A 19342-nucleotide genomic window follows, 5' to 3' on the forward strand; every position below is an offset into this window, starting at 1 on the left:
TATCTATGGTGAACCAGATAGATCAAAAAGAAAAGCTTGTTGGGATGCACTCACTACCTTTGGCATTACCAGAGAATCCCCTTGGTTCCTGACAGGAGACTTCAATGACATAATAGACACCTCATAGAAACAAGGAGGCCCTGAGAGACACGAAGGTACCTTTTGTTGACATTCGCTCCTTTATGGCGGAGTGCGATCTCTTTGACCTCCGACACTCTGGCAACTTTCTCTCTTGGAGAGGTAAACGACATGATCATATAGTTCATTGCCGTCTGGACAGAGCTATGTCCAACAGTTCCTGGGCTGAAGCGTATCCATCTAATAGGAGTGACTATTTGCGCTTTGAAGGGTCAGATCATAGACCCCTGCTTACCTATCTGGACCTGACAAAAAAGAAGAAGAAAGGGCTGTTCAGGTATGATCGACGACTAAAGGAGAATCCGGATGTTGAAGAGATCATATATACTGCTTGGGAGTCTGATGAACAAGAGGAAGTTCTCTGTAAACTTGCTCGATGCAGACAAGCTATCATTATCTGGTCGCAAGTAAAATACCAACAAAGCCAGATGGAGATCGAACTTCAACGTAGTAAGCTGGAAGAAGCTATATCTAACCAAAATCCAGACTCTAGCTTGATCTCTACAATCAATTGTAATCTCCTGAGGGCGTATCAGGCTGAGGAAGAATACTGGAAACAAAGGAGTAGACAAATGTGGCTGACTCTTGGTGATAAGAATACTGGGTACTTCCATGCTATAACTCGAGGTAGACAAGCAGTAAACAAATTCTCTGTCATCGAAGATGATAATGGTGTTCCCTCATACAAAGAAGATGAGATCCTTAAAGTCATTACTGATTACTTCCAAAAACTATTTACCTCTGAAGAAGGAGATAGAACATCCACTGTATGGGAAGCCATTGATCCTTGCGTGAGCCCTGAAATGAACATGTCCCTCATTACTATCCCGACACCAGAAGAAATCAAGGCAGCCTGCTTCGATATCCACCCTGATAAAGCCCCGGGACCAGACGGCTTCTCTGCCAGTTTCTTCCAATCTAATTGGAGCACAGTAGGGACAAACATCGTGCTTGAGATTCAAAGTTTTTTCCTGAACAACACTTCACCAACAAAAGTTAATGAAACCCATATTAGGCTCATACCAAAAATATTGAGTCCACAGAAGATGGCGGACTATCGTCCAATTGCTCTCTGCACAGTCTTCTACAAGATCATATCCAAGCTAATGGCAAAAAGACTGCAACCTATCCTGCAAGTCATCATATCAGAGAACCAATCAGCCTTTGTTCCTAAAAGAGCTATAACTGACAATGTATTGATAACACATGAAAATCTTCACTACCTTAAGACCTCTGGAGCCACAGTTCGAGGGTTCATGGCTGTGAAGACAGACATGAGTAAAGCCTATGACCGCATTGAATGGGAATTTATCAGTCTGGTTATGAAAAGAATGGGTTTTCATCAAACATGGATAAACTGGATTATGCTATGCATCTCAACAGTATCTTACTCTTACCTTCTCAATGGTTCTGCGCAAGGGAGAGTTCAACCACAAAGAGGAATCCGCCAAGGATACCCCCTCTCGCCCTATGTGTTCATTCTATGCAGCGAAGTCCTCTCCGGACTTTGCAACAAAGCTCAGCAGAACCGTGTACTACCGGGGATCAGAGTGTCGATACACAGCCCCAGAGTGAACCATCTATTATTTGTAGACGACACTATGTTTTTCTGTCGCTCTGAGAGACAATCCTGCATAGAGCTAAAAAGGATCCTGCCAAATATGAAAAAGCCTCGGGTCAAATGATAAACGAAAACAAATCTGCAGTCACTTTCTCAGCAAAGACGAGTGACTATATACGGAATGAGGCTTTACAGATCCTAGGTGTGAAACAAGCTGGTGGACTTGGAAAATACCTTGGATTACGGGAGCTGTTTGGTCGGAAGAAGCGTGATATGTTCAATACCATTATTGATAGGATAAGTCAACGCTCAAAAAGCTGGTCTAATAGATCTCTTTCCCCTGCTGGGAAGAATACCATGTTGAAGTCAGTACTTGCCTCCATGCCTACATATGCAATGTCATGCTTCAAATTACCTGGCTCCCTCTGCAAAAGAATCCAATCGGCCCTCACGAGACTCTGGTGGGATGACCCTAAGGGAAACAAAAGATGTGTTGGTTAGCTTGAAATAAAATGACAAATACCAAGAAAAATGGAGGACTAGGCTTTTGTGATATACCTGACTTTAATGATGCGCTTCTGGCCAAAGTCAGCTGGCAAATCCTATCCAATCCAACCTGTCTACTGGCGAGAGCATTGCTTGGAAAATATTGCAAAGACACCCCTTTCTTGGAATGTATAGCTTCTCCTTCTGCTTCACATGGGTGGAGAGGAATATGCATTGGAAAAGACCTCTTAAGACGACACCTGGGAGTAGCAGTAGGCTCTGGAACGACGACCCGCATTTGGTACGATCCCTGGCTATCACTCGTTTCCCCAACCACACCAATTGGACCTCCCACTGAGCAAACACAAAATATGCTGGTGTCAGACCTTATTTGCCCAGAAACTAAGACCTGGATAGTGGACAAGGTGAGGCATATTTTACCTGTGAATGAAAAGGATGTCATGTCCATCAGACCTAGCAATTTTGGTGCAGGAGATCAGTACAGCTGGCTACTTACAAAGTCGGGTGAGTATACAGCAAAATCAGGCTATCAGGCTGTCTCTATGGAGTCTTCCAAAAAGATAAGCCATACTGAAGGACTGGAAGACTTTAACCGGGAAAAAGAAGTATGGAACTTGGCGTGCCTTCCCAAGATCAAATTCTTTCTATGGAAGCTGTTGAAAAATGCACTGCCAACGGGAGCCAATATGCGCAGTCGTGGAATCAACTTGACGGCTGTTTGCCCTTTCTGCGGACAAGATGAAACCCAACTCCACCTATTCTTTCACTGCAACTTTGCAAAACAGATGTGGAGTCAAGCACTGGTAAAACATCTTTTGAATATACCAGGTATATCAAACCTATGTTTAGGGATTGAGGGATCTAGAAAACTTATCTGTTTGCCTCCAACGGGGCTAAATGATGGGGCCTTTGGAGCCTGGATTCTCTGGACTATTTGGACCAGTAGGAATAAGCTCATCTTTGAGAAAAAAGCTATCAGTCCGTCAGAATCTTTAACCCAAGCTATCAGCCAGACACGTGAATGGATCCTTAACCAAACCCCAAAAAACTTGACGTTGCACACCCCAATCCCTCAGGAAGGAGGGGAAGTGGATTCCAATACGTTTCGATGTTTCAAAGACGCGGCTTGGCGAGAAGATTCCTAGAGTGCCGGCTTTGGCTGGATCTTTAGTGGAAACCCCCTGATACCAGAGAGACACGGGAAGGCTAACTCTCATCATATACGATCCCCTCTGATGGCGGAAGCGATTGCCATGCTCCTTGCGATCCAACAAGCTTCCGATCTGGACTACCAGAAACTTTTAGTCGCCTCTGATTCACAGCAGTTGATCAACGCGATAAATTCGGATCTTCCTCTGAAGGAAATCCATGGGATTCTCCACGATATCCTTGTAGTAGCGTCGAGTTTTGAGGAAATCTCTTTCACCTTTGTTCCTCGAGAGAAGAATCGACGAGCGGATGAGATTGCAAAAAACTCTTTATCTTCCCTTCTATCTCTTTCAATTGGTTTGCCTAATGTATCTGTAATTTCCTCTCCAAACCGGTTGACTGTAACCGAACCGGAGAGACCAGATTTAGTTTGATTAATGGAAACTGGTTTGACAAAAAAAATATATATATATATATATATTTTTTAATTATAAAACACCATAAATGATTCATAAATATTCAATTAAATTTTTATATATTTGGTTTCTAATATTAAAAAAACAAAAAAAACTGCATATTTTTATTGGTCAGTATCGGTCAACGCCGGTCAATACTGGTTAACATCGGATTCTAATGAACAATATACCGGAATAAGATGGTTATGATGTTGAGCATATGACATCATATAGTTGGTGTATGTGGTCATGCAATACATATACTTTGTGTAGTTGGATATGAATTAATCATTTCCAAATACTTTGTGTAGTTGGATATGAATTAATCATTTCCAAAGTTGACATGTGTGTGATGTATTGTGATATAGTATGTTTAGCTGACTATTTTTTTCCAAAAAAAATTAAGAAATCCCTTAACTCTTATAGTTAAACAATAGAAGAAAAGAAATTCACCCTCAATTTTTAAAAATAATGATTATTTTCTTAGCTTTTGAATAATTATTATCGTTTGCGTCCATGCATCTTCATCCAAAGGATCATATAACGAGAAACCAAAGTTCATAAGAAAAGTAATATTTTGTAAAACGATCATTTTTCATCTTTTTATGATACAATTTGATTTCCATCCTCACGAGAGTTTAAATCTTACATTATATATAATATATACATGCGCATAGATAAATATCAAAACCCGCAATATATATACGAAACCCTTAATCTCCACAGCCGCCGCCGCAACCTCCACAACCACCGCCATCTCCTCCACCATCAGCATCACCAACGCCTCCACAACAAGAACCATAATCGCCGCCACCACCGCCAGGATCTACGGTGGTTGCAGCCGCAGCTACGACAGCTGTTGTAGTAACATTTCCTGTCAAAACAACAAGTCCTCCATCTCTTGTTCTCGCTACACCCTTTTCCAAATCTCGCGGCTGAGACAAGGGCTCTTTCTTCCTTTGGGAGACGCAGCATATGATAATCAACACGAAAAGAACACAGACACATAATATAATAATTACATTAACAAAAGGGTCCATTGTATCTTTAGTTTTTTTTTGTGAAACTGAACTGATACCAAAAAGATGCGAGAATCCTCTTATATATAGAACCATATAGAATGTTATTTAGCGTTTCTTAAATATACACGAAACTGCAACGGAAATTTCAAAGTTTCTAGCAAAAAATAAATAAAACATTTTTACTTTTGATTACTTCTTTTGGAGGTTTCTCGCTTACACAAACTTGGACGGTATGTTTCTGGTCATATTGAATAATATTCATTCTACTTATTCTTTGTCATGTATAAACATATTATTTAAGATTATGAATATAGTTTTCTAAAGTCAATATAAAATTTTGACTTTGTCTTTTATGAAAAATACCCTTTAATAACACTAATCTATGTTTTTCTTCCAAAGTTAACACATACTCTTAAATATTCCACATTTAGCACAAATTTAATATAATTAAATATTTTTAATTTTAAGAAAACTCTAAAATATCAAATCTTCGATTTTTCTCGTCTTCGCTTTGTTCTCGTCGCCAAAGACCATCTCCGAGTCTCCATGGATCCAAGATACCAGTGGCTGCTTCCGCCATTAACCTTCAGAATCTCTGTGGTGATGTATCACACATACCGAGATATAATTCCTCCTTTCTATGGCTTGGATTCGTCGGTAGACATCGAAGTGACGCTCACCAGAGCGGTTTCTTTATACAATTGTCGATGCCGCCGTTGTTGGTGCTGATTCCGTCGTATCTCCTGATCCCAACGTCGTGCAGAAGAGTGGTAGTCGGTTTGGTTTTATCTCCGATGGTATGGAATTGGTGCTTAAGGTGAGTTTTAAGCATCTCAGTTCCAATATGTATGTGTTTAGACTTAAGCAAAGATTTTGATGTCTTCAGCTTCTTCGGTTTGTAGTTCATCAGTTACAGAGTGGCTTAGTATTGTTGATGATGCAAAGTATGGTGGTGGAGGATCTTCTGGTTCTAGTTATCCCCATTTTGAGACTTTTGTATATTTAGGAATAGCTTCCTAAAATTCAAGAACGCATTCCTAAACGTTACGTAATGTTTCCTAAACATTATGAAGTTCTTCCTAGATTCAAAGAAATGAATTTTTGAATCTTCTATTAATGTGGTGCCTTAATGTGATGAATTTTATGCATAACTGTTTTCAATCATTATGAGATTTATGCATCTATCATTTTAAAATGTAATCTTCGTATAATATTTCAACCATTATTTTATGCAGAGCTGAATTTCAAAGTGTCCTTGAATATCATTGTAACTTTCCTATATTTGAATAATTGTGTTTCTAAATCTCTATTTTTGTGTGTGTTTGCTTCAATGTGTCAAATATTATAGTTTGCTTCATTAGTGTGGGGTAATGATTTCATTTTTGTGAACATTCTGATGTTTGGAAATCTAAACTTTTTTTATGAAAGTCGTCATGAAGTTTAAGAAATTCCTTCCTGAATTTTATAGAATTCTTTCCAAATTTCATACAATCCTTCCTGAATTTCATAGAATACTTCCCGAATTTCATACAACATTTCCTGAATTTCATATGATCCTTCCTGAAATTAGAGAACCTAGAGAACAGAAATCAGAAAAAAACTAAGTGAATTCAACGTGTTAATCGAGTAAAACAGTCGGTGAATCAAGTACATATGGTGAAGTAACGGACAAAAAGGAACAAGAATCAAAAGAGGAGGAACAATGATAGAGATGAGAGAGAGAGAGAGAGAGAGAGAGAGAGAGAGAGAGAGAGAGAGAGAGGGACAATGATCGATCGAGAGAGACGGTGGGTTTCAGATTAAGATGGTGTTCAGATTGAGATTTGGGTTTGTGGAGGCTCAAAAGAAACTAAATAAACTTTAATTTTATTAATAATTTAGGTTTTTTTCCAAAATTGAAGATATATTAATTTGTGCTGGTTTTGGAACATTTGAAAACATGTGCTAATTGTGGAAGGAAAACTTAAAATAGTGCTATTTTTGTCAATTGGACGTCTTTTATTAGGTTTCATTCTCTTTCTTCTTTATTCTGTTTTACATTTTTTTTTTCTGTAATGAACATTGAACACTACTGTTTATACTTTTTGAAAGAAAAAAATATATCCTTTCCTAACTCAAATATATAAAATGAATAAAGAGAAATTTTTTGGAAAACTAAACATATCAGAAAAGAGTTTTTTTGTATATATACATGCATATATATATATATTTTTTGATCCGGTCAGCCTCGGTAGAAATGCACCAAAATGCTTTAAAGTGGATTTTTTTTCCGAAGGACCACCACAATGTATGTTCCGAGTTTGGAATGCTTTCCGACTAATGCCATGAGATAGTCAGACCGTTTGTATTTCTGACTATCAGATAAACCAATTGGACCAAGACCCAATCGACAGACTTCCACACAACTATGTATATATTATATGTATATATCTATTTTTCTTAATGTTCTCTATTGTTTTAGCAATTTAACGATATGGATATAGCTCTTGTTCAACGGTTAGGAACCGGTATATATTAATATTACGGTCAAATAGGATAATACGTGCGGGAAAATACGAAAGCGCGTGAATACCCCTCATATAATACACATCAGACGTGCGGGAAATTATTCGAAACATCATTCTCACTATTAGTTTCAACGGGAATTGTATTTTGTTTAATATATGTGGGCGGGCGTGTGGCGAGACCAGTGCGAGACTTCTTTAATACATACGCTGATACGCTATATAGCCTATATGTTTAGGAACATTTGTCATACTGTATGCGCATACGAATTCGATGGTAGATATTAGAAAATTATAGTATATGTGATAGAAATTCGTGTGTATTAAACTATTACTAATTAAGTATTATATATCAATCAATATGATATTTTTTTTTCGGTTTAAAACTTTATTGACCTTAATGATGAATCTAAAACATTTTTTTTAAATATAGGATATATATATATATATATTTTTTATATAATGAATACATAATTTGGTATAGCATGATTTTCTTTTAATTTTAAAATTTTGGTTACGAAAAAGTGATTTTATATCTGTTAGCTGTTTGTTATTTATTTATTATAATTGACTATATTCAACTAAATCATATCATCAAAATAAACAGATATGATGCATCATATATTATGTATGTATATATACACATTCACTTTTCAGTCTAACAAGATATCTCACCTTAAAATAATTCTTACATTACGTTTATAAATACAAGATTTTATTTATTTCAAGCAAATAAACACATGACACACAAGAAATGACAAATTATATATGATCATATATTAACCGCCTCCTCCACCACCACCTCCACATCCACCGCCACCACCACAGCCTCCACCTCCGCCGTCTCCACCACCGTCACCGCCGCCACAACAACAAAATGAGTCTACTTTTATATCTACTACTTCATCGTGACGCTTTTTCTTAGGCTTAGTCTGCTTCAAAACAACAAGGTCTCCATCCTTCTTTCCCTTTTTACCCTTTTTCACATCTCGCGGCTTCTTCTTCTTGCGGCAGAAGCAACAACATAAGATTCGACACATCGTGATCGTATAGCAAATGCAATCACAGAGATTATGATAACTAAAGGTCAACAACAAATGTATTAAGCTTTTATTTTTGTTTTTGAACGTTCTGAAAATCTGATGTAATATATGTGATACGTAAAACCTTTTTATATAGCCTCAAATTGCCTTTGACTTTGAAAATATATAATAATATAAGCTTACGAGGTCAACTATTTTTTTCTCAAAACAAACATGAAATTGCATAAGAAATTTCATTTTGCTAAGCAGACAAGTAAGAGTTCCCATCTTGATTACTATTTACGGTCAAAATAAAGACTGATCGAGTTTCTATATTTACGATATAGGTTTTTTTCAACATGGTAGGAATTAATATAGTTGAAAATTCCACGGAAACGTTAGATTATGTCACACAGTTATTATGAATCGAGTATTCGAACATTTCAAATTCATATCTAAGACTAAAAGCTTTATTTCAAGCTTAATTATGACATGGACGAACGTATCTAATTTTAGTAATTTCTGAAAGACGAAAGAAACTGCAAGGGGATTTTTAGCCTTTTAGGTTTACGATTACGGTACGAGTCATCTGTACGCAGCGACCAGCCATTCTATTATTTCATGTCGATGTATTTTCTTTAGCCTCGAAATTCTTTGGAATAGTGACATGAAATTTATTTTTATATATTTTCTTGAAAGTATTCCGAAAAATCATTCTCTACAAAATGATTTTTTTTTCGTAGATCAGAAAAATACAGGAACAATAACAAAACAAGGGAGAATCCCTAAACAACAACAAATGACGCTAAATATTTATTAGATAGCTTGCGATGCAAGTCAAAAGTCATACACATAAATTTGGTTCATTATACACATTCAGCTTACATTCTCATAAGAGATCACATGCACGTTAAAATCGTACAAGCATAAATAAATACATTGCACGCCCCAAAAAAAATGCCATTAACTATATAATTAAAACACGTCTTCAATTAATCTCCACCACCTCCGCAACCACTGCCGCAACCTCCACAGCCTCCGTCTTCGCCGCCACAACAACCTCTTCCTCCGTTGCTGCGGCGGGAACGCCTTCTACTCGTTTTTTTCTTCCTGCGGCTGAGGAAACAGCATAAGAATCGAATCATCGCAATCACGAATTGTAACGAAAGTCAAGAAATATGAGCTTTTGTTTCTATGATTTCCGAATATAAACATAATACAATCATGCAAAACATGATCTATTATATTAGTCCCAAATTGCCGTTCAAGTTGAAAACGCATATATTTGTTTATAATACAAGCTTATGACATAGCCTGCCTAGCGCTAGTGCCTAGTTGTTTCTTGAAAGATACACCGAATTTTCCTCTTGATTATAATTGAAAATATATACGGTCAATAGAGAAAACTTCGTTTATATAATAGGATAGGTTGAATAGTTGAAAAGTCCATGGAACCAAAACAACACATTACAGTTAATTTTGTGAGTTTAATATTCGTGTCCAATACGTGCTGTAGAACAAGCAAAGATCATTTCTTTTCTAGTTCTATATCGAGATCTTCTAAAAACACGAACAATTCTTGTTTTATTCTATATTTCTATCATCTACGAAAGAAAAACTTGATATTTACCGTGACAAAACAACACTGATTATATAACTATAAGAGCACCCATTAATATTTTAATATGATATTCTCTTATATATGTAATATGTTAATAGTGGCTTATATTTGCATGTACACAGTATAAAAGATATATTCGACAAAATATATGAGTCGAGACGTAGCTCTCTCCAAGACGATCAGGAACTTAAGTTTACACACCTCAAGATATATAGAATCGGATTGTCGTGGTTTGGTTCAGGCCATCAACACTAGATCTACCATTCCAAAGATTCATGGCATTCTCTCTGATATCATCTCTTAATGTTTATTCTTTTCCAGTTTTAGTTATAATCTTATTCCCAGAGCAGCAAAAATGTAGTATGCAATTCCAGCTTTGTCTGACTTTTGCTAATAGAAGTATTTGGTTGAACAAAATATATATATATGAGCAATCGTTTCACCACCCTATATGATCCATTATATATATATATATATATATATATATACATACGAGTTTCAAGATCACAAGGTGTGCAAAGTAAAGAAATTAAACTATCCGCTCAAGACAAGAAAATTATTAAATCATATTAACAGCCACCGCCTCCACACCCACCGCCGCAACCTCCGAAACTGCCGGCGTCATTGCCAAAGCGTTTGCGACGATGTGAGCTCTTCATGGTGGTCTTACTCGACCTTGAAACAACAAGTCCTCCATCTTTGACCGTTGTACCCTTTTTGGTGTTTACTACTCCCGGTGGCGGCTGTCTCTTGGCCGTTTCGATCCTTTGGGGTGGAAGGGGCGACGGTGGAATTTTATTTTCCGTTTCGACCACCTGCGGCGGAGACGACCGCGTTATCTTGGAACAGCTGATGAAACAACACAAAATACGAAACATCACCATCGTAATAGCAAAAATGAATTTGATGCATGTGAAACTAGAGTGATTCGTATATATGATAAAGCGACCTTTTATATATATTGATCTAGATATTTATGTATGTATATAAAGTTGCCGACATGAGCCATGGCTTATTATAATATATATATATATAATTAGAGAGATACAAGAATTGCGAAGGTCTTTCAATTTGTTTTTACATAAATGTTATAATGTGGTAATCTTTCTGTTACTTTACCAACAATTTGTAAAAAGATAAATAAATGAAAACGACTTAAGCGCAATAATTTTTTGGTAATACAATTTCTAAATTTTTGAGAAAGTGCAAGATAAATACCAAATTAACCACTATCTACAATTGGTTGAACTGGGTGATCGTTGTGAACTTGTGATCCACAAATGAAGAGAAAACCGGTTATTAGGAACAAAGAAAACTCAAAATGGTTTTCCCACCTGACTAATTGAGACTAGGATTAATTAAAGTGATTGTAATTGAAGTATATATGGTTATTTTAATCATCTCTCTTCTCTTTGTGATGGTACTTTTGGCGCTACATAAAAATATCAAGCCATATGATATTAAGAAAGAATTAAGAGTATTCGGCCTTTCTTAGTACGGAAGAAAAGTTGTGGTGGACAACCCAATTGTTGCAGAAATTGTATAAAACAGACCATGCCATAATATATCATTAATTAATTTAATATTTTGTTATATATGGAGAAGTATTTTATGAAAGGGAATTAATAATATAAAAACCATGAATATATTATATTCTCAAGTTTTATTCTTTTGGATATAGATACATTAATATAGCTCAATTCTTTAGGTAACAGTGTTAATTTATCCGAAAGAATGAAAGAGTTGTGTAATAACGGAAGATACTGAAGATAGCAAGTGGAAATATTGAATATTGTAGAAAGTTGCTGTATCACGAAATTTAGATTATTTATATATTAGTCTATGTAAATATTTCGTGAATTTAAGATTATCCATGGATCCACTTTTAACTTGCAAAAGAATATGAACATAAAATATAAGATAATCCAATAGAGAGACTCATTCAAATCTATATATATATCTAAGCAATTAATCTAATTTTCGACGTCCGCCACAACGTCGTCAACCACCCCCACAGCAGCGATCAACACAACAGTACACCTTTGAGAAGCTATATATATATCAATATTGGAAATATTGTGACAATGGATTTTTGTGATGAGTTTTTGGATGATACATCATACATACATCGAAACAATCATAGTTTATTTCACTCTCATTTACAGAAAAAGCCTTTGGAGTGAAATACAATGGATTTGACGTATGTATCAAAGAAATAAGGTAGATTTTTAATTTACCATTAAAACATATAAATACAAACCATTTTTAAAGGTCCAACAAGTCGACCACTGGCGAACATCTGGCAGCGAAGTAGACGAGATGCATGCATAAGATAATGAGATTGATTTATTATGCGTTTGTCAAATTAAATTTGAACCTACCTTAAACTTTTAACTCATGATTGGTCCGAAGCCTATATATATTATTTGATAAAGATGTAACGAGAGATATTCATTTTCAAGAGAAATAGTTATGTAACAATTGGAATAGTTGGTTATTATTACGTACTTGTTCCCTTTCACAGAAATGAAAGATTTTTAGGGTTTTTTTTTTCATGAAATGTAATATAATAGTATATGGTAAATGAAAGTAAGTATTTTATCAATTAATGTAATGTTAGGTAAACTTTTTTTAATTTTGACATCTATGGTTTAGGTAATTTTTATGTCTCTAACTTAAACATAATATTTCTAAATTTACTTGCATAAAAAGAATCGTTTATCTATGATATATGGTATATTTATGTAGATTAGGACGTCTTTGGGCATAATATATATACTTGGGAAAGAGTCTGCACTGAGAGTTTTTTGGAATATTAATGAAACTGGCTATGGAGTTAAACTTTTTTTAGAGCAACTTTGAGAGTTGAGACCAAGAATTCACGCGTTATATGAGAAGAAACATCACGAGCACTGAGGGATCCCACAAATAGATCATGAAGATATCGATAGTGGAACTTTATGCAAAGCAAAACTTTATGTCGATGATGAGTCGAACATATACATCTTATATATTAAAAAAAAAAAAACTTTACGCAAACCCGAAATTTCACGTTTACACAATCTTTTTATCATCTATAGATGATCCCTCTTATGTACAGGTTTATATATATAATAAATACATGATACATTCAAATTGAATTTTCAGAATCACACCTTAAATTCACGACACAAATAAGCACATATCACATGTTACGTACGTTGAAGATATCATACACATTACGCGTATTAGTTGTGATAACGTAACAACGAAAAAATTCATCTTTTAAACAGCCGCCTTAACACCCACAACCTCCACAACCTGCGAAAATGACGACGTCATTATAGGTGTCGCGACGGCGTCGAGGCCTTTTAACTCGCGGTGGTGTGTCTGGTGAGAGCGGCTTTTTCTTTTCCTTTATGACCACTTGCGGCGGAGGCTTCTTTACCGTTGCGACCGCTTGCAGCGGAGACGACGACGACGGCTTTTTCTTGCCGCAGGTGATGAAACAACACAAGATACGACACATCACCATCGTTATTATATTAGCAAAAGCAAATGTGAAATTGTGGTGATACGCATATATATGAGAAAATGACCTTTTCTTCATAGCTGTCTGCTCACTTTAATATAGTTTTATGAATGTAGATAAACTTGCCGGAATGAGCCACATATGGCTTATTACAAAGGGACTTTCAATTTGTTTCTTACGAAAGTTTCTCGTCTAATATTTTTTTTTAATAAGAATAATGGAATCAGCTTACAAATGAAAAATATTATGTTTGAACTGCTTGGTTGAACTGAACCGGGTATTATTATGTTTTCACAAATGACAAAAAAGCTCCGGTTACTAGGAACAAACGACGCTCAAATGGTTTCGCCAGCCGAACTGATTGAGACTTTTGATTAACCAAATTGCTTGTAAAAGTCTTTGTTTCCTCTTTTGAGATGGTCCATTTTAGCAAACCATTAAGAAGACTAACCAATTGATATAATTAATAAAGAAAGAAAATGGTTAGGATTAAATGGCCTTTCTAAGTACGGAAGTTGTGGTGGACAACCAAGTTGCAGAATTTGTATAAATTAAACAGACCATGCTATAGTATCTAATGTGTGTATTATCGTCTTCTATGTTTAGCTAGAACACTGCGCAGGCCATATAAATATTTTCAAAAAGAAATAACGGAAAATTTTGAAGATATCAATTGGAAACAGTACTGTCGTAATTGCATGGTTTGTAATTTTATAAATTTAACCAAAATATATTTTTTCTTTTTTCAAATTAACCAAAATATTATTAATGATAATTTTCGATCTGATCATAAGAGAAAGAAGATGCATGAGATATGAGAATAACGAGCATTTAATGTCGCAGAAGATTAATTCCAGTTCCGGAAAATAGTCTTAGAGACCTACTAAACCATAGATTTAAAGTTAGAGTCCTATATCCGGATAGCATACAAATATGCATTATTGGAGGTCCAAGAAGTGGACGAGATGCATTACATAGTGAGATTGGTTTTTTTTTTTTTTTTTTTTTGCTCTAGTGATAATGAGAGTTTATTGAACATAACAATCACAATTTGAAAAATCTGTAATAGTGGAATAATTAGTTATTATTACTTATCACATGCCATGTCAATTTAATTAAATTTTTGTAGATTTCTAGGTACTTCATATGATATTTTCAAAATTTACTTGTATATATAGTTATATATATAACAATTCGTTTCTGGTCATCTTAAATAGTACTTTTGATCAATTAAACATTTTTAGTATGTGTAAGAATTGCGTTTATAATTACCTTTAGTTGAATTTTACAAAATAGATGATGTATAAAAGATAATTATAAAACAATTATCATATATAATAAGATTAGATCTTCTAAACAAAAAAAAATTCTTATATATTGTTGAACAGTTATAGGTCTTACAAAAAAGTGAGAAGCAATAAACTTTTAAAAAACTAAAATAAACTCATTTGAATGAATTTTCTCATACTTCATAGAACGTATATCTTCTTTTGTTCCTTAAACCAAAATATTCTCCTATTTATTATTTAATTATTTATCTAATTAATATATCAAACATAATTTAATTTGAAACTCATTATATATGATTGGGATTCAAGTTTATAAGATAAAATATAAGTTATCACTTAAATTTCCAATATTATCGATATAAGACTTTATTTAGTGTATATATATATTTATATTTCATATATGTACATTAATTTATATATTTTCACCTTTTTAGCATATTGACAAAGAAATATAGATATTCATATATACTCCTTTTTCTAGGCAAGAATTAAAAGTTACATAGTTATGGAAACTAAAAATAGCTCCTAAACTCCATCATTTTATCTGGAGATGTTTATCAGGTGCTATTGCTACGACAATGCAGCTTCGAACAAGAATGATCTCTGCTGACCCTATATGTAGAGATGCTGCCAAGACGATGAAACAATCAACCATATACTGTTTACCTGCCCCTTCGCTCAGGCTGTGTGGAGATATGCTGATACCCATATAGGCAACAGAGGCTTTACTAATGATTTAGAAGCTAATATTAGCTTACTAATACATCATTATAAAGATAATTCCATCACTCTGGATCAGTGCCTCCTGCCTTTTCGGATAATGTGGAGACTCTGGAAATCCAGAAATGATTTTATCTTTTAGAAGATATCAAGACTCCCACAAGCTGTGGCAACAAAGGAAAACAGGATGCTTATGAGTGGTTTGACGCTAATCATAAAGAAACTAATGAAGGATCACCCTCTCAACAACCAGGGAATCAGAATAGAGGCCATGACCGATGCAGTCAATGGATACCTCCCCCACTGGGCTGGCTCAAATGTAACTTCGATAGTGGCTACCATCAAAACCGATCTTTTACAAATACCGGTTGGATACTTAGGGATAGCAATGGCAAGTTAATATTGGCAAGCTCTGCGCAGTTACAACAAACTCACTCCTCTTTGCAAGCTGAAGCGCTGGACTTCTTACATGTTCTACAAATAGTATGGGCACAAGGATTGCGACATGTATGGTTTGAAGGAGACAACAAAGAACTCATCTCTCTCATTAACAACTGTGGAGAACACTTAAACTTGGGTACTTTATTATGTGATATCCGTCATTGGATAGCAAAACTTCTGGAATCATCAATCGACTTCACCAATCGAGAAAGGAATACGGCAGCAAATACTCTCTCTCGACATGCTTGTGTTATAAATTCATTGTTTGAACTATATACAGTGCCACCTCATTGGTTGGTTAACAGTTTGTATTACCCATATACTATATAATACAAAATTTAGATGTTAAAAAAAAAAGAATTAAAATTTACATAGTAACCTTATTATTATTATTATTGTTATTGTCATAATTACATAGTGATCATTTATGTATCTTACATGCCCAAAATCACACGCACAAGAAATCATAATTATTACAGAACCCTAATTTCTAACCACCTCCACCACAACCGCCACCACCTCCACCACAACCGCCACCACCTCCACCACACCCGCCACCGCCGCCGCCGCAACCTCCTCCACCTGCGAAGGGACCACGACCATTTCCTCCGCCGCAACAACACCCTTTGGTCTTACTTTTTCCCGAAGACGACATGACAACAAGACCTCCATCTTTTGTTCCCGCCGTTTCACCTTTCTTTACATCATCTCTCCGAGGAGATGACGTCGGCTCCTCCTCCTTGCGGCACATGTAATAGCATAAGAGAAGACCCATCGCGATGGCCTAGTAGTAACAAAGGATTATAAATTTATAAGGCAATACTACTTAATTATGAACTTTTTGTCTTTAAATTAATGTTTCTGAAAATGTAATGATGCAAATACGAAATATTGTCCATTCATATATATAGGTCTAAGTTACCGTTGACTTTAAAGATAAGCTTAAAACATATTTGTATTTATTTTTCTGACGTATACAAGAATTGCAGTCGAATTTTTCAATCTTCTAGCAATTAATTAGATCCGTTCTTGTTGATTAATAACTTTTCAAGAAAAAAAATCTAGATACATATTATACAGTCAAATATAAAATGAGATCCTATTAATAGAATGAATAGTTGAAATCTTTAATTGGAAATTAGACTTTATATATTTTTGGATTGAATAATCATAAGATATGTCATGTATGCAACAACTACATTTCATATATGATCACAATGTGATCATCACATTATCTTGTTGAATGAAATATTTTTAATAAATTTAAATGATTGATAGATTCGTTTGAAGACGACCAAGCAACCTTTACCGTGCAATTACATATCTAAAAATTGAAAGCTCTTTACTTAGGGCAACAATATCGGTAGTATCTTAGGAAATAATTGTTAAACACTGTTTTAATTTTTTTATGAATTAATTGTATTTTGTTTTGAATATAAGAACCCATGATCTCTTAGTTAAAATTTTATATTCCAATGGTAGGTTCTAATTTTGGGTTTCTTATTTTTTAAAATAATGTTTTTTGAAATTTAAGAATTTTAAATAGAATATAAGTAAGATTTTATAAAAACAGAAAATATTGCATTTAATTAATTTTAGAACATACAAAACATAATAAAAACATTAATACATACAATAGAATAGAAGTGCAATTCATATTTTATTACTTATTGATGTATCCATATATATGTAGTGTGCAAAGAAAATAAAATAAAATAAAAATAAATGGTTTTGAAACCAAAAGTCAAATAATTTTCACCCATGATGTTTGTTTTCATGAGAAACTCAAAACTCACAATACCACAAAAGAAAAAAAAAAAAGTGAAAGTAAAATTTACCGAACCATTACAAGGACTTAGAGCTCATATATACCAAATCAAGAAAGAACAGCTCTAGTATGAAAAGAACTAAGCTCTCGTGATATTGAATCAGAGAAATTGACGAATAAGTAAGCTAAATTCCTCGAAGAACCCTTCAACTAAACTTCAACAAGACCACAAAAATGAGAGAAAGAGAACAGATAACAAAAAAAAAAAGGGCGTAAACCTGGAAATGATTCTACGGCGAGGCACAAGAAAAGAAAGAATTGAAGAAGAAACACGAGGACGCCGCGAAACCCAGAAAGAGGAAGGAGAGAGGTAAACCGCTCTATCCAAATTAGGAATCGCCTGCAATACAATCTCGGAGACGATTCAAGCTATCACGATGGGACAGCGCCGAGTCATTCATTCGCCTCCGTTACGCATCTCCTCCGACAGCAATCTCCTCTTCCTCCAGACCCTTCGATTCCAAACTCAAACCTTTGTCGTTTCGAGTCTTCGCTAGCGAGAGAAAGAGAGAGACGAAACAAATGAAACTAATCATAAGCCAATTTTTTTTTTCTTTTCTATTATTTTTTCTGGCCAACAGCAGGTTGACACTTTTCGTCTCTTAGAACAGAATTGGGGTTTCTCTTAGAACAGAATTGGGGTTTACATTTTTTTTTTTTTTCTTCTGATTAATTTTTTTCCAACAAAACACTAAGATGTCTCTTATGAACCCCCGATAAAAGAAGGTCTTAGTTACCCAGTCTATACACATCACTCATCATGTGCAATTAATAATTATTAACCGTACAACAAAACCTCCATCTTTAGTCCTCGGTCGTCGTCGTTTCACGTTTCTTGACGTCATCCATCGGTTCGGCCTCCTTGCGACACATGTAATAGCATAAGAGAAGACCCACCTCGTTAATAGTAACAAAAGATTATAATGCCAAAATGATACTCTGGAAGTTTGATGATACATAGTTACATACTATGATGGTAATTAATTAGCCCCATATTTCCGTTGACTCTTACTATATAAGCTGACAACATTAATATATAATTTGAAACGTACGAATACAAGTATTTGCAGTGAAATTTCAATCTATTAGCAAATAAATGGAATAATTCTAATTTTTTATTTAGTTTTTAAGAAAGAAAAAAAATGTATATATTACACGGTCAAATCTAAAATAAGAACCAAGTGATAGATTGAATAGTTGAAATTCCATGGAAATATGACTTTTATGGGTTATAATATATTCATTAGATATGTCATATATATATAGTCATGTCATGTCTTTTTTTTTTTTTTTTGTCATCTGAATTATATTGATTAAGGCTTTTAACAGGCCAAAGTGTTACAAAAAAACCAATCACCTTTAACCCACACACGCCCACTCCCCATTTTAGAGTTAATTTATACCCTTTCCCTCCTTTACCCCAAAGGAAAGCCCTTACCAATCAAAAGAAACCACAAAAAACTATAAAGGTTCGATTATACAACCTCCCTATTCCTTTTGACTGTAACCACAAAATCAAGCAGACGGCAAACCTCTCTCTTCACGAAAAACTGAAGTGAGCCATATTGGGAATC

The 19342-nt window shown here is 34.8% G+C and overlaps 2 protein-coding genes and 1 pseudogene across 2 annotated transcripts; 1 reads left to right on the forward strand and 2 right to left on the reverse strand.

Moving 5' to 3' along the window:
• The first annotated feature begins 182 nt into the window (after positions 1-182).
• On the forward strand, positions 183-3789 carry LOC147947881 (uncharacterized; annotated as a pseudogene).
• Positions 3790-4367: 578 nt separating this feature from the next.
• On the reverse strand, positions 4368-4909 carry LOC104778298 (uncharacterized). Its single transcript, XM_010502714.3, has one exon. It carries the CDS (start codon positions 4848-4850, stop codon positions 4524-4526), a length of 327 nt encoding a protein of 108 aa, XP_010501016.1. The 5' UTR covers positions 4851-4909; the 3' UTR covers positions 4368-4523.
• Positions 4910-7986: 3077 nt separating this feature from the next.
• Positions 7987-8479, reverse strand: LOC147947882 (uncharacterized). Its single transcript, XM_087507090.1, has one exon. The coding sequence runs from the start codon at positions 8374-8376 to the stop codon at positions 8116-8118; it is 261 nt and encodes an 86-aa protein (XP_087363216.1). The 5' UTR covers positions 8377-8479; the 3' UTR covers positions 7987-8115.
• Positions 8480-19342: the final 10863 nt, after the last annotated feature.

Source organism: Camelina sativa, chromosome 3 (genome assembly GCF_030686135.1).
Source record: "Camelina sativa cultivar CO46 ecotype springtype chromosome 3, ASM3068613v1".
NCBI lineage: Eukaryota > Viridiplantae > Streptophyta > Magnoliopsida > Brassicales > Brassicaceae > Camelina > Camelina sativa.

Excerpts from the sequence above, each read along its gene's own strand:
- LOC104778298 (XM_010502714.3), bottom strand. The coding sequence starts at position 4,850 with ATGGACCCTTTTGTTAATGTAATTATTATATTATGTGTCTGTGTTCTT.
- LOC147947882 (XM_087507090.1), bottom strand. The coding sequence starts at position 8,376 with ATGTGTCGAATCTTATGTTGTTGCTTCTGCCGCAAGAAGAAGAAGCCG.